Here is a 23,231-nt window from a genome sequence, read left to right as displayed (position 1 = left end):
ATGTTTTATTTTCCATTAGGTGAGACCACCGAAATCACCGAGACCACTGATTTCAGAGGTGCGTGAGTTTTCTACAAACTCATGGCTTGTAAGCACCATAACAGTCAGCTGTTAAATCATGAGTTGCCTATCTCATCCCAACACCAAACGAAACGTTTGGCTTCACTGTGTCCTCGCATAATATATAAAAGTATTTTCAAAGGGTTTTCGCAGCTTGGTCATGTCACTTACACTTACAAGGTCAATCATTTCTGCGATACATGAAGCTTCTCTTTGTTACATAATCGTTTAAGTTTAAACATGTTTTGTCCCCGTGTGAACACCGGAACCTTGCGCATCAGGTCATATCGGAAGAAGCTAACAGCCGGTATTTTCTTTTCTTTTTTTGCGCAACATACAGGTTAGCGCATCTTTGTATAAAAGGGCATTCCTTGACGTCAAGCAATTTCTTACCGTAGAAATCTTGAAGTTGGTATCTTTGTCGGAAAAAAAAACGAAGCACACTCCCTTCTTGCCTCTGCGTATATCTAGAGGTCTGTAATGGTCACGACATTGAAAACCACTGACGTCCACTTAGCAGTGACGTAACGTGACGTGAAAATAAGATGCAGGAGAAGTGGCAGCGTTCGCCTAGAATTATTGTGCCTGATCCGCGTCCGCCTTCACTGTTTTCGCCAATATGTCCATACAATTGATAATTCCAGTTTTTCCATATTCTCGGGTCTGACTTTTTCTTTTTCAATTTCTCTCTATTTTTTTTTTTGCTTAGAAAAAAGCACGCTCGAGTAAGTATTCACTTTCGCAGCAAGCATACAGAAACTCTGCATGGCACATCAATCGCCATCAAACTGCCTCCAACATTATATTCCCTGTGCACGCCGCAATGTTATCTGCGCGTGTTGTCCTTGCAGATACGGGACCGAAGCGCAAGCCCAACGGACCAGGTATCTCACCCTGTCTGCCATAGCAATATTTGTTTTAACCGTTGGTGTGCTCCTTCTCGTCACCATTACTAGCCGAGGTAAGTGACACAATGTTAAAAGTTTCTTAAATGCAGCGCCCCCTGGCAGCCCTGCTTTTTGTGTTGCTGCTGCGCCATGCCTAGCGGGCAATATATAAGGGGCCGCGGTAGTCGCGTTTCGGCAATAAAGATGTGAGTTCGTCACGACTAGGCGTGCTGGCCTGTTTCTTCGGTGTCTGCGTTTCGCGGGCCATACTCAATTGTATCAGTAAGGCTATTAATAACAAAACGCGGCCGTTTTACGTGCACTGGCATCTGTAACTTTGTGTATTCCTCGCAATACTTTCAACGACGCGTGCACAATTGCCCCGAGTATCGTTCGGAGGGTGTCGGTTAAATCAAATCAGGGCACTGTTTGAACATCTCGAACGCGCTCTCTTGCATGTAGATGTGAAATCGCGGGGATCTTTTTATATAATTTATGAAGAGTATTTTCGTTCATCATCATCATCATCATCATCATCATCATCATCAGCCTGGTTACGCCCACTGCAGGGCAAAGGCCTCTCCCATATTTCTCCAACAGCCCCGGTCATGTACTAATTGTGGCCATGCCGTCCCTGCAAACTTCTTAATCTTATCCGCCCACCTAACTTTCTGCCGCCCCCTGCTACGCTTCCCTTCCCTTGGAATCCAGTCCGTAACCCTTAATGACCATCGGTTATCTTCCCTCCTCATTACATGTCCTGCCCATGCCCATTTCTTTTTCTTGATTTCAACTAAGATGTCATTAACTCGCGTTTGTTCCCTCACCCAATCTGCTCTTTTCTTATCCCTTAACGTTACACCTATCATTCTTCTTTCCATAGCTCGTTGCGTCGTCCTCAATTTGAGTAGAACCCTTTTCGTAAGCCTCCATGTTTCTGCCCCGTAGGTGAGTACTGGTAAGACACAGCTATTATACACTTTTCTCTTGAGGGATAATGGCAACCTGCTGTTCATGATCTGAGAATGCCTGCCAAACGCAGCCCAGCCCATTCTTATTCTTCTGATTATTTCCGTCTCATGATCCGGATCCGCAGTCACTACCTGCCCTAAGTAGATGTATTCCCTTACGACTTCCAGTGCCTCGCTGTTTATTGTAAATTGCTGTTCTCTTCCGAGACTGTTAAACATTACTTTAGTTTTCTGCAGATTAATTTTAGGCCCACTCTTCTGCTTTGCCTCTCCAGGTCAGTGAGCATGCATTGCAGTTGGTCCCCTGAGTTACTAAGTAAGGCAATATCATCAGCGAATCGCAAGTTACTAAGGTATTCTCCATTAACTTTTATCCCCATTTCTTCCCAATCCAGGTCTCTGAATACCTCCTGTAAACATGCTGTGAATAGCATTGGAGAGATCGTATCTCCCTGCCTGACGCCTTTCTTTATTGGGATTTTGTTGCTTTCTTTATGGAGGACTATGGTGGCTGTGGAGCCGCTATAGATATCTTTCAGTATTTTTACATACGGCTCGTCTACACCCTGATTCCGTAATGCCTCCATGACTGCTGAGGTTTCGACAGAATCAAATGCTTTCTCGTAATCAATGAAAGCTATATATAAGGGTTGGTTATATTCCGCACATTTCTCTATCACCTGATTGATAGTGTGAATATGATCTATTGTTGAGTAGCCTTTACGGAATCCTGCCTGGTCCTTTGCTTGGCAGAAGTCTAAGGTGTTCCTGATTCTATTTGCGATTACCTTAGTAAATAGTTTGTAGGCAACGGACAGTAAGCTGATCGGTCTATAATTTTTCAAGTCTTTGGCATCCCCTTTCTTATGGATTAGGATTATGTTAGCGTTTTTCCAAGATTGCGGTACGCTCGACGTCATGAGGCATTGCGTATACAGGGTGGCCAGTTTCTCTAGAACAATCTGCCCACCATCCTTAACAAATCTGCTGTTACCTGATCCTCCCCAGCTGCCTTCCCCCTTTGCATATCTCCCAAGGCTTTCTTTACTTCTTCCGGCGTTACCTGTGGGATTTCGAGTTCCTCTAGACTATTTTCTCTTCCATTATCGTCGTGGGTGCCACTGGTACTGTATAAATCTCTATAGAACTCCTCAGCCACTTGAACTATCTCATCCATATTAGTAATGATATTGCCGGTTTTGTCTCTTAACGCGTACATCTGATTCTTGCCAATTCCTAGTTTCTTCTTGACTGTTTTTAGGCTTCCTCCGTTCCTGAGAGCATTTTCGTTCATGCTCTGCAAAACCAGTCAAATCTACTAGGCAAAAATGCGTTGTTAAAGTGATGTTGACATAGAAACGGTAACAAATACCAGTCACATTCCGAATACACTTGACTCGCTTGAAAGCTTATTTATGCCTCTCTTAGAATAAGGGATGCAGAGCATAATCGAACATTTGGCCACAACGTTCTTATAGTGATAGAGAGACACTGTCGCCGGCTGTAGTGAATTCGGCATTATGTTAAATGCCAACAAACAACTCAACAGAGAGCAGCGCGGCAACAACATGAGGACGTCTAGAAGTACCGTCTTCAGCTACGGTCACGTGTGTAGAGGTTTTGTTTATTTTCACAAGAGCTGTAGACAAGCGCTCATCGACTCTTCCACGCTCTCCAGAGGCGAAGGCAAGTCGCGAAGGGGCCATTGAGAAGACCGAGACCACCGTCATCAGAAACTACGTCTTACCACGTCGGCAAGCCACCACTCCCGACAAAGATACCGGTCGCACCGGCGTGTCGACTAAACCTGCAAGGAAAGGCAACAAAACCGTCACCAGGCCGTCGTCCGCGTCTACGACCGCAGATACCGACAAGGAACCCGCGGAGGGCACCACGCCACCCATTGAGACAGAAGTCGACTCGACCTCGCCAACTCTAGGGTTGACCAAGAAACCCGCTAAGAAAACAAAGGCGAGTAGTGCTACCAAAAAGCCTATCGCTAAACTCACCGCCGCACGAACAATGCCATCCCTCACTGAGGCAGCATTCAACGCAACCGCGCCGACCGCAAGGCTGACCAGGAAACCTGCTAAGAAAACAACGGCGAGTACCGCTACCAAAAAGCCTATCGCCAAGCTCAGCACCGCAACGACAACGTCTTCCACCGCTGAGACCACAGTCAACGTGACCTCGCCGCCTGCAAGGCTGACCAAGAAACCCGTTAAGGAAACAAAGACGAGTAGGGCCAGCAAAATGCCTATCGCCAAGCTCACCGTCACTACCACAAAGAAACCTGCGAAAGCTACGACGAAGACGCCGGCTCAAGGATTGCCACCCGGTTGGTACCTTTATATCCATTTAGCTTTGATACCCAGCTTAAGCAATTCCATGATGGTGAGAAGCCCAATGTAATTAATATAATAATAACTGTAAAGACAAACAACTGCAGCGATAAGGCGGACATCTAGTAGCCTCCTAGCTGTGCGTTACTCTCCTCTCCCATGCTAATGAAGAAACCTCCTAGTCTAAATACATGTGCGTATTTCGCCCCCAACAGGGTTATCCGTTCTTCGTAGACAATGTAAAAAAGAGTTAGTGGTATGTTACAGAAAACAAGTCTAGTGACTGTTGGTTTCGAATTTTTGAGTTAGGTGGGCAATTTTTTATTACAAATTTTCAGAAAACGAAACTATCAAGTTTACAACTGTGTAACTCAACAGCAAAAAATGATCCTACATTTCTGTGAATTGCATCTGATAGTACATATAACGCGGACAACATTGATATGTTATACATGAATTAAAAAAAAGAATTTAACAATATGGAAATACAGATTTTGCACAACCCTTGTGAATAACGTAACAAATTCACACAAGATGTAAAATGACATCGAATTTGTCCGCTTTGAATGATCTAATAGATGCCGTTTACAGAACCGCGATATCTGTTCTCGATGCAGAGCTATGAATTTGTAAACTTCGTGCTTCTATTTTTTTCATACGATCGAATATTTGAAGAATGTTTAACAAATTTCAAGCCCTAAATCGAAATTCCGCTTCCAACAGTCACTAGCATTTAACTTTCTCTCTCAAATGCAGCAAATTTCATTAAAGTGGGTCCAGAGTTGTCTCAGAATAACGTGTTTTTTTTTGCGTTTTACATGTATTTGAATAGGCCGCATTGGGCCCGAGCTCAAGCTTCCTCTTAAGAGAAAGTTCTAGCGAATAGTGGTGATGGATATAATGTTACGATGGGGCCCGCCAGTCTTCAGCTACACGCCCCTATACCCCACTCCTTCACCAAAACTGTTAGGAGGGGGATGCGTTTAGTCAAAAATGAGTTTACGAGAAAAATGTCGCAGTTTCGCCCGAAAGGCGAAGCATCGATTGCGATAGCAAATTATTAGAAAGCTATACGAAGTAAGAGTGGTGGTTTTACCGGCCATATAAACTTGTAAAGATTCGCTTACTAAGTTAACAAGCATGGTGTCACGCGCACTTAGGCAAGCATGAACTCATCTCACTCGATGAACGCGAACGCTCTCTGTTGAAACACTGGCGTGAGGAAGAGCGGCAGCAGCAGCGAGCGAAGTGACCTTTGTGCTGCCTCTCGCCTCAACGCGAACTAAGTGTGGTGAGCACAGCGCACACGAAGCCATCAGCCCTCGGCGCGCCTAGACTCTGTACTCACCGCAGATGCATTTCAAGATTCGGCCCGCGCGGCCGCGCCATACGCAGCCGCCGCCAAAGTACAACGCCCTCCTCCCCTCCCTGCTGCTTTCCGCGCGTGAGATAGAGCCACCATGCTTCTCGGCTCACCCTCGCACGCTTTCAATCGCACCCACAACTTGCGGCGCGCGGCCGCGATATTATCGCACTGGTACTTTTTGTGGGATACCGCGGCGAAGGCGAAGTCGACGCCGACGACGGAAATGCGCTTTGAATGTCCATATAATTGCAGTCGCAACAAAATGAAAAAGGGCTGCCACACCGACACCGAGCCGCTTCAGACAAACGCACTTTCTCCTCCTCCTCTTCCGTACTTGCCGTCGCTATAGCGTAACACTATCTTTAGCGAAGGCGGTCAACCAGTGGTAAAGAGCACTTACGAACGGAAAGCTTTGCGAGCGCGGGTCTCGAATGGGTGCCAAGTCGAAGGAAACACGGTGGGGGGAGGCAGAAAGTTAGATGGGCTGGTGAGATTAGAAAATATTTGTAGGCCGGTCGCGAAACTTAGTTTGCGCTGTGTATGCAGAGACGAAATGAATCACTACCGCGAACTGAAATTATTTGCAACTCGCCACTCTTGGAAGAGATTAGGAAACACAGCCCGGCCCAACTTGTCTTTCTGTGCTATATATTATGAACGGATTCCTACTCACCCAGCACTCCCACCACACCGAAACCCCCTCACCTAACTCTACTTATTTGTTCCCGATAGGCACCAATTTCTGTCGAATGAAAAGTCAGTTTCGCCGCACTCACAATTCTTGCATTTTCAGAATCACTAACAAGCCACTTCGACAGAATGAATAAAGTATTTTCGATTATTGACTGAATTTTGTCAAGTTTACTAAATGTGAACTCCATGGAGAACTCTCTCCAGGGACGTTAGATACGCGCACTCATTTCATGTATAGCCATACTTGAAAGGCACCCATCCAGCCACTTGAAAAATTTGCTGCATATGAAAGCACCATGAAAAACGATGGGGAAAAAAATGAACCCGCTACATGATGACATACCGATACCGAGAGCAAACTCCAAGACGTCTATCCTCCAACTCATTTTACTAAAACATCTTAGACATACAACAAAGCCGCACAAGCGCAATGAGGCCCGTGTTTCAATACGTATGCGATAGCTTCCAAATATGGTTATTCTTACGCTAGCTCTTGCTTTCGATGCACTATTGTGGCGTTCACAATCGCGCATGCAGTCCCTGAAGAGGTTGTGATTTCGTGTCGATTTCATGACGGAATTGTATGCAAGGATGCGATAAAAGTGGACACGATCGTTAGCGCAGATGAACGACGGCAGGTAGATTCCAGTGTTAACGCACCTGCTTGCTTTTGGTCACCCGCGCCCAGAGCTGGGAAAGAGGCCGCTCGTGTGCGCGTACGGCAACGGCAGTCGCGACGCGCTGGTGTTCCCTACGGACGGCCTGTGCGACGCCGTGTTCTTCGACTCGCTGTACAAGTACCCCGGCTACGTGCTAGCCAGTGTGGACAACGGCTCACTGGTGCCACTGCGCCGCTTTCTCAACCACGCCAGGAAGTACAAGCGGACACGCTTCGGCATGGGAGTCGCCGCAAAGTGAGCCTGCTCTTTGCCCGTTGCCGACGCGATTGTTGGTGGTGGTATACCGCAATATAGCGAGTCGTATCGCCCAAGTGCCGAAACCACGCGTCACCCCACTCTCCTCACAAAATGCACATCTGAATAACTACGTCGAGAGATAATTTATTGGTTACACTTACTTGCCCACTCGCCGTTTTGTTAAAAGCTATGGAGCACTGCAACAGTGCATCTTCAGCTCCCTCCTTCGCTCTTTCTATCTGTCTATCAGATCCCCATGTGTGGTGGTTTTTATTTATTTATTTATTTATTTATTTATTTATTTATTTGTAATGTGTTGTTTTGTTCTCTTTTATTCAGTGGTGTTCTTTTTCCCTTGTTATGTTTTGTTCTCTATTGCTTGTTTTGTCTTTTTCTCTTCGGTGTTCGGTTTGCTTTGCTTTGCTTGCTTTGCTTGCTTGCTTGCTTGCTTGCTTGCTTGCTTGCTTGCTTGCTTGCTTGCTTACTTGTTTCAACAGACAACGCCATTAAAATTCCGTAGGATGTAACCGAAGGCGCACAATCCGAGATGTAATTGGACTGTTCCCATAAAGCGCTGACGCCTGGCACCTCGGGCACCCACGTGACCACGAAAAGCCACGCTGCCTGGCACTTAGCAGTGCACAGTGTTATGCACGCGCCGCATGTAACACTTATTTGCAGGTTACGGAGGTGCGTGCCGGAATTTAACTCTGTTCTGCGGGAACCGATAAATGATCAGCTCTCAATAGGACCCTCCGTTGTAGCCCAGTGACTATGGTGCTGCGCTGTGAGCACGAGTTCGCCGGTTTGATCCCGATCGCGGCGGCCACCGTTGCATGTGAGCGATATGAAAAACGCTCGCTTACTTGGATTTAGCGGCACGGTAAATACCCTTAGGTGGTCAAATATAATCCAGAGTCTCTCACTATGGCGTGCCTAATATTCAGATAGCTGTTGTGGCCCGCAAATAATGTGCGAACTGGAGGAGTGGGGCATCTGGCTTTTCCCTGCAGAAAGCATGGGTGGAGTCCTGTTTATAAACAGTGCACGGTGATAGGAAGAAGCCCAGCGCAAACAACACGTGAGATTATTGAAGCGGCGAAGGTCACTAGTTTAGGGAGCGCTTGTGTTAGCGCGCCTTCAATAGATCTTTCAAGTAAAGAATTAGATTTTTTAAACGTGACACAGAGGGTGGCCTGATGGAGATTACATTTTAATCTTGCAATTAAAAAAAATTTTAGCTATGCATGGTCATTCTTTCATCTTTGATATCATCTTAACTTTCCATTACACATGTCTCGTTGCAGTCTCATTTGACTAGATATCAGTACACATGCGCATGCGTACAGTGTTGCATGTTACCTATATATATGTGTACCGCTTCGTGGAATAAAACAATTGTTGGAATTTAGCACTGTATCCGCGTCTTGTCGCTGTCTTTCGTCCCTTTTCGTGCGCTAAAAAGCCTCAGTTATTTAATAGCGTGCTTGCTGAGCACTTACCGCGGCGACTGCATGTCAGTACATCGGAACGCCAAGGGCACACGTGCAACTGTTCTACTGTTGCAGCTTCGGCAGTATCCGTTTCAAGCATCGAAGATTGTAAGATCATTTCATTTCTGGTAAATTCCGAGAGCAAATACCGAGAGCAAACTCCAAGACGTCTATCCTCCAACTCATTTTTACTAAAACATCTTCGACATACAACAAAGCCACACAGGCCCAATGAGGCCCGTGTTTCAATACGTATGCGATAGCTTCCAAATATGGTTATTTCAACGCTAGCTCTTGCTTTCGATGCACTATTGTGGCGTTCACAATCGCGCACGCAGTCCCTGAAAAGGTTGTGATTTCGTGTCGATTTCATGACGGAATAGTATGCAAGGATGCGATAAAAGTTGACACGATCGTTATCACAGATGAAAGATGGCAGGTAGATTCCAGTGTTAACGCACCTGCTTGCTTTTGGTCACCCGCCATCTGCGCCCAGAGCTGGGAAGTGGCCGTATATGGAAGCTGCAGTATATGGTTATAAAGACAGGACATGTACGCATCAGTTGTATGGCACCCCAAAAACATCCAGGCACATATGGATGTACCTTACACGGTGCGGCACAGGCGGCTGTTTTCTGGGACGTTTATGTTAACAGCAAGCACAATATCGAACATACAGTGCGAATTTATCCCGCTTGTCATTCTACATCCTTGGGTGAAGCTACCATCCGGTAAGGTAGGGCTGCGGTCTATATTTAACAATGTCCGTTTCATTGCTCATCGATTGATTAAGCCAGTGCACAGGATGCCTGTCACTCCAGTAACGAGTGTCGTGCTGGACGTCCCGTCACGCAAACGTCGAAACACCGCGAAAGGTTATCAATGGAGCGAACAGCCTCGATTTCCCCCGATGTTATTCGTACATGTATCCGGTGTCGGTACCTTTCACTAGTGACAGGCTAATCTCACTTGTCGTTGGTTTAAGTGTGTGTCTTCTTTGGGTTCTTGCTTTCTTTTAACATTTATTTCTTAATCGTTCCTTGAATGCTGAAGTAGAGGTGGCAACAAAAGGTCTTATTTCCTCGACATCGTCGCCACCTCTTTTTTTCATTCAGGTACGTGGAAATGGCGAAGGCCGAGTTCTTGTCTAACACAGCCGAGAGACACTACCTACCGTACTTATGGGCCAACAAGGTGTACGACCTCGGCGTTCTCGATTTCATTCCTGACGAAACGACGAAAGATGACCAAGTGAAGCTGATCTTCGACTTGCTCAAGGTACGCGATGTCACTGGGTATGACCTCCGCGATATAGGTATTTCTCGTTGGTACAAACACGTGAGACACATCTGCGAGACAGACACCTTTGGTAACCTTTGGTAAACAGACACCTTTTTGATAAATTCCTTGAAAATGGCATTGATGAAGCAAACATTCACTTTCTAAAGAAGAATCCGCTCAACAGATAGCCGTCGAAGTGGTTTGCAGGTAATGGTTCCTGCAACATGTCTTGGTAAACTTTGTCTCAAAAGCTGCAGTAAAACCAATAAAAAGGAAAACCTTGTGATATGTGAGGGTTGCTTATTTTGCTATTTATTTAATCTTGACAGCGCTTAGCCCCGCGAGCCTCAACATATTTCTTTTATATTCAAATTATAATCATCAATCATAATTTTGAGTTTGATACTTCAAAATTAGGGTCTAGGCGTGAGAAACCTAACGCCAAAAGCATAATAGAGTTGTTGAAACAAGTTTCTGTTATCAATAACACAGTAAACTAATAACGAATTACTTAATTACTATAAGTTGTTTTAGCGCTAAATATAGTTTTTATTGGTACTAGTATAGTGTCCACAAGTTGTTCAAATCTGTGGAAAACCAATTCTGCGAAGGCCCGCAAGGTGGAGAAAGGTTCATGAAAAGTAAAACTGTCATCCACCCGATTGTAGCATGAAGCTACAAAGGAAGCCCAATATGGGTTTCTCGAGAAGAAAGCTTGGTACTACAGTTAGGTGGACGACAATTTTTCTTTTGATGAACCTTCCAGCCAAACGCAAAGCCACGGACGATAACGAGACGATCACAGTTAAAAATACCAAGTCCGTTAAGCCTCATGAGAAAAGACAGAATGAACTCGAAAGCAAAGTCGACATTCTAGAAAAGAAACTAGACATCATAGTTACACGCTTTAAAGACATGAGCACGCAAATTACCCAGCAAGTCACACAGGCTATTATGACGCAAATACAACAACAATTTAACACAATCGCTACAAAATTTACAGACATTGAATCTCGCATGAAGTCATGGGGACTACAAACCAGTGGAGGCGGCCCCATCAAAACAACCAGTAAACCATATAGTAAACCCTCGACACGTACGGTGGAGGGAACCGGAAAACTGCAACTGCCACCATGGATCGACACGACCATTATACTATCAGGAAATGGAATTGTCGCGGATACAGCAGAGAAAGAGCCCACTTACATCAACACCTAATTAATAAGGAACATCCTGATATCACAATGCTACCGGAGCCACACTATAAGGCCAAATTATCCGGGTATAGATCATTCTGCAGTGCCGAAGGAGAGACGAGAGCTGTCAGCACTCTAGTCAAACGTGCCTACACGGTCGTTCAGCATGATACAGGCATTGCGGATGTAGACAACATATTAATCGAGTTAATACCAACCACAATGAAAGTATATTTCTCCTTAATGTTTATACTAACCCAAGAAACAAACGTTCCAATTTCCGATTACTTCTCCGCAAGACTCTCACTATCACAGAAGGCAGAGCCTTAGTGATTGGGGGGATTTCAATGCTCAACACATGGCATGGGGATACAAATTTGAAAACCCAAAAGGTAGACACCTATGGCTAGACGCAGAACAAGGGGGCCTTACCCTCATCACAGACCCGTCAACACCTACGAGGCGGGGGTCTAGTGCTAGTGGGGACACTACGCCAGATCTCACCTTTACAAAGAACATTAGGGAAGCGAAATGGATTAACACCCAACAGGATCTAGGCAGCGATCACAACATCCTCGAAATCACTGTTGAAGCAGGGCCACGCAAATCTAAGGGCAAACAACTCAAAATTGTAGACTGGAACAAACTCGGACAAATTCGCAAGAAACATGATAATACTATCGCAGACATCGTGGACTGGAGCACACAGCTTAAGCGGGATGTTAACGCAGCCACAAAAGTAATCTCCCAGGACGCGCAAATGGAACAGGCAGACAGCAAACTCCTACACATGTGGGAAGCTAAAGAAGGTCTCTTGAGGAGATGGAAAACTCAGAGACACAACAGGACGCTCCGACGCAGGCTGGCCCGGCTTAACAGAGATATAGAAACATACGCACAACAGCTCTGTAACCAACAATGGAAAGCAACATGATGCACCAATACGGATAATCAATTTGGATTGTATTTATCTCGGGCTAAGCCAACAATTCACCCAGATTACACAGGCTCCAAAAACAGACAATTAGACGAAGAGATTAGCGAGGCGGAATTGAGAGCAGCTCCCCAAAAGCTTAACACTACATCCGCGCCGGGACTGGACGGAATAACAAACAAGACGATCCGAAATCTCGTTGATGCCTCTCTCGAACAACTTACCAAATATATGAAAGAATGCTGGCAATCCAGTACAATACCACAACAATGGAAAACGGCCCAGGTTATTCTAATACCTAAACCAGGCAAGCGGCTACAGTTGGAGAACCTGAGACCCGTTTCACTCACGTCCTGTGTGGGCAAACTCATGGAGCACTCATAATGGCAAAGCCTTTAGCGCAACTCAAAAAAGACAGGGACGCGACAGAGACACAGGACAGCGTTAACTTTCAACTGACGTTTATTGAAACACAGAGGCAAATATATAGCGAAGCAGGTATGAAGGATACAATACAAAAGACAAATCACGCTCTACGTATGCGCACGTCATTACCGTCCACGAACGCGATTTCCTTGTCAGAAATATTAACTGACGGTGTACTAACACAATCTGTTCCGTTCTTTCGAATGAGCCGGGCTTTGATTATTTCACGCATGTAGCGGTCTTTGCTCCTGGCCTCCATTCTGCATGCGCCGAACATTGGTTTGCACGTTTTGCTGGGACAATCATGGGTATGTTCAGAAAGGTTTCTGTCCCATGGTTTTGCCAAGGGACGGAGGCTTTGCCATTATGAGTAAACTACTAACTAGCTCAAGAATCAGCCTTGTTGAACTTCATGGATCACGTTGTCCTAACGAGACTGACCAACTATCTCGAGGATAACGACATTCTCCCCCCTACAATGTCGGGCTTACGGAGAAATTTGTCCACACAGGATGCAATTCTCCAACTTAAGCATCAAATTATAGATAACACAAGTTGGTACACAAAAGCTATCCTAGGACTGGACCTAAAGAAAGCGTTTGACAGTGTTACCCACGAAGCAATATTAAACAGAATAAATGAGCTATGCCTAGGCCAGCGAATATACAGTTATATACGAGACTTCCTTACTAACAGAAAGGCACACATTAAGATAGGAGACCTTAACTCCGAAGAACTAAACATCGGAAGCGCAGGTACGCCCCAAGGTTCAGTAATACCACCGATGCTGTTTAACCTGGCTCTTATCGGTTTACCAGCAAAGCTACAGGAAATCGATGGCCTCAATCATACCATCTACGCTGACGATACACCCTCTGGGTGAGCGATGGAAACGATGGACAGGTCGAAAACATATTACAACGTGCAATAGAAGCAGTTGAGCAATACCTAGCAGGAACCGGACAGGCGTGTTCGGCAGAGAAATCTGAGCTCCTCATTTATGTACCATCGCGACGTGGCCGAAAACCACGCAACTACGAGGAACGAAACAATCCGCAAATTCACCTAACCACGGCAGATGGTACGCCCACACCCAAGATTGACAAGATCAGAGTAGTGGGCCTCAACATTGAAAGTAACGGCTACAGTGGAGAGACCATAGGCAAATTAGACAATATAACATCTCAACTCATGCGGTTACTTAAACGAATAGCCAACAAACATCGTGAAATGTAAGAAGGCAATCTGCTTAAACTAGTCCAAGAATTCGTAATAAGCAAAATAGTATACGTGGCATCGTGCCTACGATGGTACTCGTCAGAAAAATACAAATTAGACTGCTTAATCGGAAAAATCTACAAGCAAGCAATCGGACTCTCCGTCACCACCAGCAACAATAAACTACTACAGCTAGGTCTCCACAATACACTGGATGGGCTAATCGAAGCACAACGAATAGCACAATACGAACGCCTGTCCAAAACTAAAACAGGTAGACAAATATTGGATCGCCTAGGTATAAGGTATCATACCCAACATGGCGTCAAAGTAGGTATGCCCAGACACATCAGCGACATGATAACCATCCCTCCAATACCCAAGAATATGCATCCTACCTACCATCATGGTAGACGGGAAAGCAGAGCACGCAATATACAGAAGAAATTCGGTAACAATAAGGACACTACATTTGTAGACGCAGCTAGATACAGAGACAAGCGCGCCTACGCATCAGTGGTGATAAATTACGAGGTAAAATGCACGACGAGCGCTACAGTCAACACGCTACAAGCAGAAACCGCAGACGAAATAGCTATTGCGCTAGTCATAGCACAAACACAAGCGGGCATAATCATCAGTGATTCCCAGATGGCCATACGAAACTTCGCCAACGGTCGAATTTCCCCAGAGGCATTACGACTCCTAAAATTAGCTAATAACCGCGGCGACAAAAGTGTCGATCTCATCGCGACACCCGTTCACACACTGCCAGACGGTAGCAATAACGCGGAGCACCGCATGGCTCGAGAGCTTACGGACCGAGCCTCGGTTAGCCCCGCATCACTGACTACCTATGAGTGGGAGCGGGAAGATCGAATGACCAGATTTCACGAAATTACACAACACCATAGATTGCAGAGACGTACATACCCGCCACCGCACGCAAGATTAATCAATCAATCAATCAATCAATCAATCAATCAATCAATCAATCAATCAATCAATCAATCAATCAATCAATCAATCAAGAACCAGTCTGTCGAATGGCGGATGTTACAGACCAGATCCTATCCGAGTCCAGCTATTATGCACCTAATACACCCAGATTTATACACGACGGACAAGTGCAGACATTGCGACTCTAGAGCCACCCTGGAGCATATCCTATGGGAATGTCCGGCTGTAATACAGGATAACGGTGACGCAGCCTCAAACAGCGACAGCCCCCGCGCGCGCTGGGAGCCTGCGTTGCTCAGCTCGTACCTGCAGCAGCAACTCTGGGCCGTCCAGCGAGCCGAGGAAGCCGCCAAGGGCCAACGACCCTTGGGCGAAACCTAGGCGGGGTCCAGACCTACCCCACCAAATCGCAGGGCACTGAATAAAGTTATTTGAATGAACCTTCCTCCACCTCGCGGGCTTTCGCAGTATTGATTTGCCTTATTAAGTGTCCCTGTGCTTCGAGTCCTCAATTAATTCACCCTCGCACTGCGATCTGCTAGCCTCCTGGTTAGCTCAGATGGTATCGCGACCGCCGCGGGAAGGTGTCGGTCTCGGTTTCGATCCCGCATACTAGGATAAGTTTTTCTTCACTTGCGAAGCTGTCTTTCTTCCTTACCCTTTTTCTAAGTTTTTTCTTGTGAAATGGCGTTCGGGCTTTGAGGAACTAATTTCAATCAGTTTTCTCTGTGATCATGCGTACACGTTTCAAATACTGCGATTTTGCAGGACTACAAGCTACTTCAAACTTTAATACCGATGTGGAGCGGACCGAAAGCCTACGTGGTTCTTGGTATTGCACTGTTCAAGAAATACGACAGCATCTACGAGGCCTTCAAAGGTCGAATGAGGTATGATCTGCCTGAAACAGAAAGTTGAGACTTTCGAGCTGAATAATGAAGTTGGTGCTGACAAACTGCGGGACAAAAATCACCTGTATGAGAGACGACGATACAAATAGCATAAGTCTCTTGGTAGGCCAAAGCTCAAGAAGCACCCTGATTGCCGTAATTTGCGTTACTTCCAGAGAAAAACCTGTGGACGTGCTAATACTGCGCACTCACTTCAGCGGACGAGACGACGCACGAGAGGATTGCGTCATACAGGGCTCCACGTACTGGAAGGGTTCTCTCACGCAGTACCATCCTAGCCTGGTGAGTAAATTGCCGGTTGGTGGGTGCGAGTTTCACTGCAATGCAAGCGTTATTGAACACGTCAGCGAATCGTGCACTTTGCTTACGCTCGCAACAACGTGCGAGATGAAGCAACTCGAAGTTGTTAGATGAGGTATTTAGCAAACTTTCACGGAGTGCCGTATGTTAACGAATACCTACCCCCTGGAGCAAAAACTTAGAGACAGTGGCATAAGGGGGGGGGGGGGGGGATTGAACATGTACTGCGCTACATTTGAGATACGGGGAATTTTTTCAGTGTATTGCACTGGCCGAACTCGTAGAGGTGGCCGTATCATCTTATCTCCGGATCAACCTAGGCTGCGAAAAAAAAAATTAATGACATCTGTGGCATTCACATTACTGTTCGCGAATGTACACGGCGGTTCACTGTTAAAGGAAACACGTAAGTGAAAAGCATGCGTTATGTCTTTTTTTTCTCTGGCAACTGTGTACCATCGCCCGACATTGCAGCATATTACTAATAATTGGTGGTACTGGCACGTATCTACACACCTGCGCAGTGCAGAGAACTAAATTCAGCCAGTAATAGCGCCAGCCAAGTTAGAGTGTTCCCTTGCATTGTGTACCGCACTGTACATAGAAAAATTAGACAGGCCTGCTTTTCCCAGACATGAAGGCATGCATTCCAAGAGTATATCACTTTAGAGTATATCAAAGAAGTATCAAATAAGTGCGAGAAGTACTGTGTGCTCACTAGCTCCAAAGCTCGTTAGGACTCTTCGAGTAGCGGTTGTCGCGAAACAGTGTATGACCTGACGCAGTGCTGAAGCGAGTGAAATACAGTCGATCTGTGTTACAGCAAACAAAGTTAAGCGCTATAAATAGTTCTATACAAGAGATAACTCAATATACCTAAACTCACTTACAACGAATCTAAACATTTTTTGAATGGTTGGTTAATACGATTTTTTTATCCCCAACGGAGAAAATAAGTAATGAAGGAAGGTTGTGACGAAGAAACGAAACTACGCCTAGTAAACGGTAATTTTTTTTCCTATGTCTTGAACTGTTTCTCACCGTCCCTAAGAACGGCTTTCTTGATGCTCGACATTGGTAGACCTACTTCCGTCTATTTTCCGCATGGTAGGCGCAGTTATGCATGGCGCGAGACTTCCACCACAGAAAGTACTCTTAAAAAAAAAGCATGTCAAAAAGACAATTAAGACAGCTCCCCTGAACGTTACCCATAGTTCACGACATGCAAGACACTGGATGGCACTGGCTGCGTTGATGTGCCTTCCGCGGCAGGCTAAGGATGGAGAGCGCACAGAAAGAGAGGGTTAATCATGAAAAATAACCTAGGAGCTAAGGTAAACCCAGTGGAGTAGCCGCACTGGGGTATAGGCAATTACCGTGATGCGTTCGAAGCACGTGTCAGGGGACCGAATTCACAAAACTTTTCTTTCCTAAATGCTATTTGCTATAGGGAGGCCACCTTCGATGATGGTATGTCCGACACCAGGGTTGGCTGGAATTTTACAAGCAATTCTAGTGTAAGAGCTTTTTGTGAATCCGGACCCATGTTGAGCAGTGTTGCGACGAGACGTTTAGAAGTTTAATTACATGGTTCAATGCCCCAAAGCAGCACGCAGGCGATAAAGTGAGGGGGCCTGCATTATTTAGACTAATGGTGTCCTTTAACGTGCGTCAAGATGAGACTACTAAATACATTTACTACAAGTTGCTGAGAGGGTATAGTTCAACTGCAAGATAGCTTAAAAATCTGATAAAAATCACACTGGGCCTTCTGTTGACACATGCGCCTACGGCAGCTGAACGAGTGCTGCTTCCTCCTCATTTGATGGCTCGCAAATGTCCTCGCCTAACTCTATGCAACCGATGTCCACCCCACCCCCTATTTTCTTTTTTTCCTTTCTTTTTTTCATTTTTTGTCGCAGAACTACACGCTGATGTATATGGGCAACAACAAGGAAAACCTGGCAAGCACGAAGCCGTTGATATCCATGTCACTAGCTGGGCGCTGGTACAGATCCAAGGTTGGCGGCCAAAACAAGAGTGCTTACATGATCGGGGTCAGATGTAAGCCTTACGAAAGCGAGGAATATCTCTACGAGCTGCAGGGGTTCACATACGTGAGTATATTGTGAAGCTAATGTGGAGTTTCATGTTTGCAAAATGAATATAGCTCCATTTAAGCTCTCGATTACACTTCCAAGCTGCATTATCGCATACGTATTATACTAGCGTTGGACATCTGATGGAAGTATTTGGCGCGGTTGATCGGGTTGCTCCCTGGGTGTGGGTGTGTTTGTGAGTGGAAGGGGGGGGGGGGGTGCATGAAAGCTTTCTGTAAAAATTATCCAAGGTAACTCTGGCGATGCGATCGTTCAGGTATCAAGGGAATGATCATTAGTGCATGACGTTGTCTATTCCTTGTACTTGTGGCTTCAGACGTTCTTGTGGCCTAATTTACTACACTTTATATGGCTTTATGGGCCTTGATTTTAAAGCAAGCCTATTTTTTCTAGACGCACAAGGCAAAAAGATTCAATGCTGGCTGCTGCACATTCAATGCAAACAGCTGAACTTATAACGCTGTATTTCGCTGGAAATGATCAATATGCGAAGTCACAAGCATTGGAAGCCAGAAGGACGAAATTTAGGCAAATCTGTGCACTAAGCATCCTTCCCTTGCTGGCTGAAAACCACCATGCTTGCAGCTGCTACAGAAACGCTAGTGTTCGATCTAGTGAGATTTAGCAGGAAACTGTATTCGGTATGGATTTGATGGAGTCAAGGCCTTCAAACCTTGCTTCGTCCGGTCTATATTTTTCTCCTGCTGGCCTCGTTAGCCTCAAACTTTGGAATTGTTCAGTGATGTGCAATCGGCTTATACCATATTTTAAAATGTAGTACGTTTATCCGCTGTCATGGTTAATTGAAGGGGTCGCTCGGGCGGAGCAGATGCCGGCATTTCATAACAAAGGCAGGCCTGTACTTGTCGCTAACAAAGTTCGCCTCCTTCCAAGTCTTTGATATTTCATCATACTTGCTTTCCTCGGAAAAAAATAGTATAACTATTATTATTTTTCTCATAATTATGATTTATGAATCTGTCGATATTAAATATTGTTTATTTTACTGGTGCTTGAAAAAAGTAAAGTGTGTACATTTTATTTTATGGTCTCACTTCGTTCTTCTCAGCCATTGTGATACCGCATAATCGTATTGCAAATTTCCCGAGAAATAATGTTCGAAACTTTGGTCCCTGTCCGTTATCTTAAATTTACTTTATACTGAAGTCTACAAAGCAGGGTCCGAATTTAAAAAGCTTGTGGTAAGTAAATGCTTTTTGCTATTGATCGACCACTTTCGCTAATAATATCACCAGCATTAGGATTGGCTGAAATTTTCTCTTACAAACAATTCTAGCGCAAGAGGGCCAGTTTCTCGCTATACTTTAAACTGCTCTAAAATGGTACTCGCCAAGCGATCGGTGCAAAGAAATAATAGGGTCAAAGCGTGCGCTTAACCCCTATTTCCACAAAGCTACTAATGTATATACGATATCTGTTACGGATATGTATCATATCGCTACCCACTAACCTTTCACACACGCCTTTCTCCTTTCTTTGTCGTTTTACGCACGGCTATTTGCCAGATCGCAGAACATCCATCGTACGGGCCAAACCACACGTTCTTCGACGAGAAGCGTTTTGTGATGGTCTCCTACGACCCGGTCAAGGCATACGCTCTCATCTTCGACTCCGCAGCCACAATATACATGAAGGCGAGTAATGGTGGGCTCTGCCGCAATTAAATTATTTCTTCGCTTTGGAGTCAAAAGTGACCGAACAAAGAAAATCTCAGCTTGGAGCCAATGTTTTGACAACGACAAAGCAGCAAGTTTTCGGAGCGGTACTTCGGTGCAGTGCTGCTCACGAGCTGCAGCGTGCCGCCAAAGCGCAAATAACACTTCTTCGGACAAACCTCACGGCCAGCTCACAGGAACAGAAAGTAGCCCACATTGCTGCGCAGAATTTTGTGACGCGAGATGCTGTGCTCCGTCGTTATGCTGAGTCGGTGAGTCGGTGCAGTGCAGCCTGCTTAAGAAGTACGACTTTCGCAATCGCCAGACCCACGGCTTGGGTTATGAGGGGTGAGGTTAGGTTGGGATAAGTTAGTTTTCTGCAAGCAAGTATCCCATCTGTCCTTGTTTGTCACGCTGTGGCATCGATTGCCTGTGTTTCGGCACGGCACTTCTCGAAGTCCTCGAACGAATTTTCGCTTGGTTGTCTTGCATTTCTCATTTTGAAAGCGACGCTCTCTCGGCGAACTCTCCCAGACTTTCCTGACCGTGGCAATTGGGTGCTGTCTTGCCGAATAGATGACACTTCAAAAATAAAAAATAAAGAAAAGGTTGAACCGAGTGCCCGATGGTGCGATAAGAGCCTCAGTCGTCAGTACAGTAGCCCCATGCACTGACCACTATAGATTAAATTGCACACATGCCTCCTTCGTGCGTACACCAACCGGCTCATTGAGATGACCGCCGCGTGTGTCGATTTGCGTAGCACGGGTGCACATGTCGCGCACGCCAGTTTACTTTGCAGCCAAAGACGCAGAAACGAAACGGGCAAAATTTACAGCATTTCATTAGCTGCGTCATGGAAGCTTCACTTAAAGTAGGTTTCGAGATGTGTGTTGGATCTGTATAATTGTTTTTACAGCCCACTTACCACCTTTCCAGTCGCTTACACCTTTTATACGTGCGGCATGTGTGGCTCACAGTGTTGGAATAGCTCAATTGTGGTGAAACAGTGGCTCAACACATCGTCAGCATAGCATAGCATATACCGAGATAATTTTGGGATTGTTCAGTTACAAGCGCACTTAAGAACCATGGAAATACTGGGGCGCATCAATGAAAAAATATGGAAGCATGACATTGCTTTGCCAGCCAACTACATCTCGTGCTCGTTATGTAATGGCCCGCTCGGTCCGACAATAGTACTGAAGCACCCCGCTCATGGTTTCCAGAAGTTTCTCTACGTTGTTTGGTTGGTCCTTAACTTCTCAGGTGAGAGTGTGCCAAGCTTGAAACCGCGCGGGGAGACGAACCTACTCAGAAATCCTCACTCATTTCTTACGCAACTATATATAAGCAACCCCTAAAGGTTGCTGGAAACTGTTACGCTTACCTATATTGTGGTGTGGTCACGTGTTTCTAGTGCATGGTTTCTATGACGAACAATTTCATGTGGCGCTCGCTGCAACACGTTTCTTTGTTGTTGTTGTTTTATTTCGGTATTCCGGAGTGCCACGCACGGGCTGTTTCAGAATATTTCCCTCATCATCACTGCGACACCGTAAATAAAATCTATCTATCTATCTATCTATCTATCTATCTATCTATCTATCTATCTATCTATCTATCTATCTATCTATCTATCTATCTATCTATCTATCTATCTATCTATCTATCTATCTATATCTATCTATCTATCTTTAAAGAAAGCTAAGAGCTCCTCTTGGAGAGAGAGAGTAAAGGGAGGGAGCGCAAGGGAAAGAGAAGTAATAGAAGAGAAGGAAGGTATCGATTGTGTAGAAAGAGAAAAATTATTTAATGAAACTGTACAGGGGTGCCTGGCTGCACGGTTAACGTGCTACTCAAGGTTAATGCCATGATAAATGAAATGATACACACAGGGTCGATTGCGAAAAGTGCGCACAAAGTCTCATATCCGAACCAGTACCCGTAAAGAATGTGAAAAATTCTATTTACATTTCATACTGGTAAGACTGCGACTTACGGGGTGGGCATTACAAGAGTGTGTCCTACTAAATTAACTAAACTTGAACGTTGTCTTCAATGTCCCGTTAACGCTCTCCCTGTTCAAGTTTATCAAGTTCAAGTTCAAGTATAAACCCCATGCAAGCGATCTTGCACGCGACAGCGACAAGCGACGCGATGGAGATGGCTGTCGCGTTCGCTCGTCGCCTACAAGTTGCACCCCATGCGAGCGATGACTTCGAGCGACGTCTCCCCAGTGTTGCCGGTGTGAGGGCAGCAATATAGGCGCCGAAACTAGCGTGACGCGTGCTTTATTACCTTAAGTTGATGTGTTTTACTGTAAAAAGCAGCATAAAATATTTCTGAAAGCCTTGCAGTAGGTTCTTATCCTTGCACGTATAAAAATTCAATCGTTTGCTCGTTCCCTGCGACAATTGGAAGTACTTGAGTTATGTACATCCAGTTCCGGCTTCGCGCTATTGGCTAGTCGCTCACAGCACTTCCGGGCGACGAGCGACGAATTCTAGATTTGCAGAACCAAGCGATCGCGCGACAAGATAGAGCGATCTGTTCACGCGACGGCCCGATCCGTCGCTCGAAGCCGTCGCTCGTCGCTGTCGCGCACAAAATCGCGCTAATGGGGTTTAGCCTTTAGAATGCTGATTATATATATATATATATATATATATATATATATATAATCCTCATATTCACGCGCATGGACTGTACATGCCACATACTGAGAACCATTGTGTCGAATTTGCAGATGTGCCTGTCCTACGCCGACCAAGGCGCCTTGCCTTTCGGCCTCGCGCTGTTCGACGCCGAGTACGACGACTGGTCCAAAAAAGTCAACAACACCGGCGGCTTCCCTCTCATCCGCTCGGCTAGGAAAGCCCTGAAAGACATCGAGAATAACACCGCAGGCGATTCCACTAAGTCTATGAAATGCGTAGCTCCCAAATAAAGGAGTTATTCATACGGCGCCTGCAAAATGAGGGTTCTCTAAAGAGTTCTCCAATGTGGAGAATCTTTATCCTACATAATGGCTCCCATATCGGCGGGAACCAAAGTATCTTCACTGCATTATGGCGCTTATCAGGAGACGACTTTTATCTGACAGAACCTGCAAGGTTAAAAGCAGCGGTTGACAAGCATGGAGGACGCTTTGATGATGAGTAGGCGCATTTCATGCCACGCAAAACAAAAAAGTAACATTACAAGCGTACATTCATGGTTTCTGAAAAAGCAGGGTGTAGTTAAAAAAGAATAATTTAGTTGCGAGCCTTCAACAGGTACGTTAATTAAAGATGCAAAGATGGGACTGATACTAACTAAACTTCTAACGGAAATAGGTGGCGGGCAGAGAAAAGCAGCAAGAAACCTCAATCCCAACCTGCTCAGCAACGATTCAGGAGTGACATAATATTAAGAATACATTTTATCTCAATTTGGTTTATCCTAACATTGACCTGGGCTCTGTTACGTCACGTTTAT

The 23,231-nt window shown here is 45.4% G+C and overlaps 1 protein-coding gene across 1 annotated transcript; it reads left to right on the top strand.

The window, feature by feature from the left end:
- The first annotated feature begins 3,603 nt into the window (after positions 1–3,603).
- On the top strand, positions 3,604–22,701 carry LOC142578175 (uncharacterized). The gene is made up of 8 exons (XM_075687577.1): positions 3,604–4,256; positions 7,008–7,233; positions 9,845–10,007; positions 15,513–15,634; positions 15,811–15,937; positions 17,878–18,072; positions 19,602–19,730; positions 22,501–22,701. The coding sequence occupies exons 1-8, from the start codon at positions 3,941–3,943 to the stop codon at positions 22,699–22,701; spliced, it is 1,479 nt and encodes a 492-aa protein (XP_075543692.1). The 5' UTR covers positions 3,604–3,940.
- Positions 22,702–23,231: the final 530 nt, after the last annotated feature.

This window comes from Dermacentor variabilis, chromosome 4 (genome assembly GCF_050947875.1).
Source record: "Dermacentor variabilis isolate Ectoservices chromosome 4, ASM5094787v1, whole genome shotgun sequence".
Taxonomy (NCBI): Eukaryota; Metazoa; Arthropoda; class Arachnida; order Ixodida; family Ixodidae; genus Dermacentor; species Dermacentor variabilis.
The sequence above is the reverse complement of the archived record's forward strand: the minus strand, read 5'-3'. Positions and strand labels throughout refer to the sequence as shown.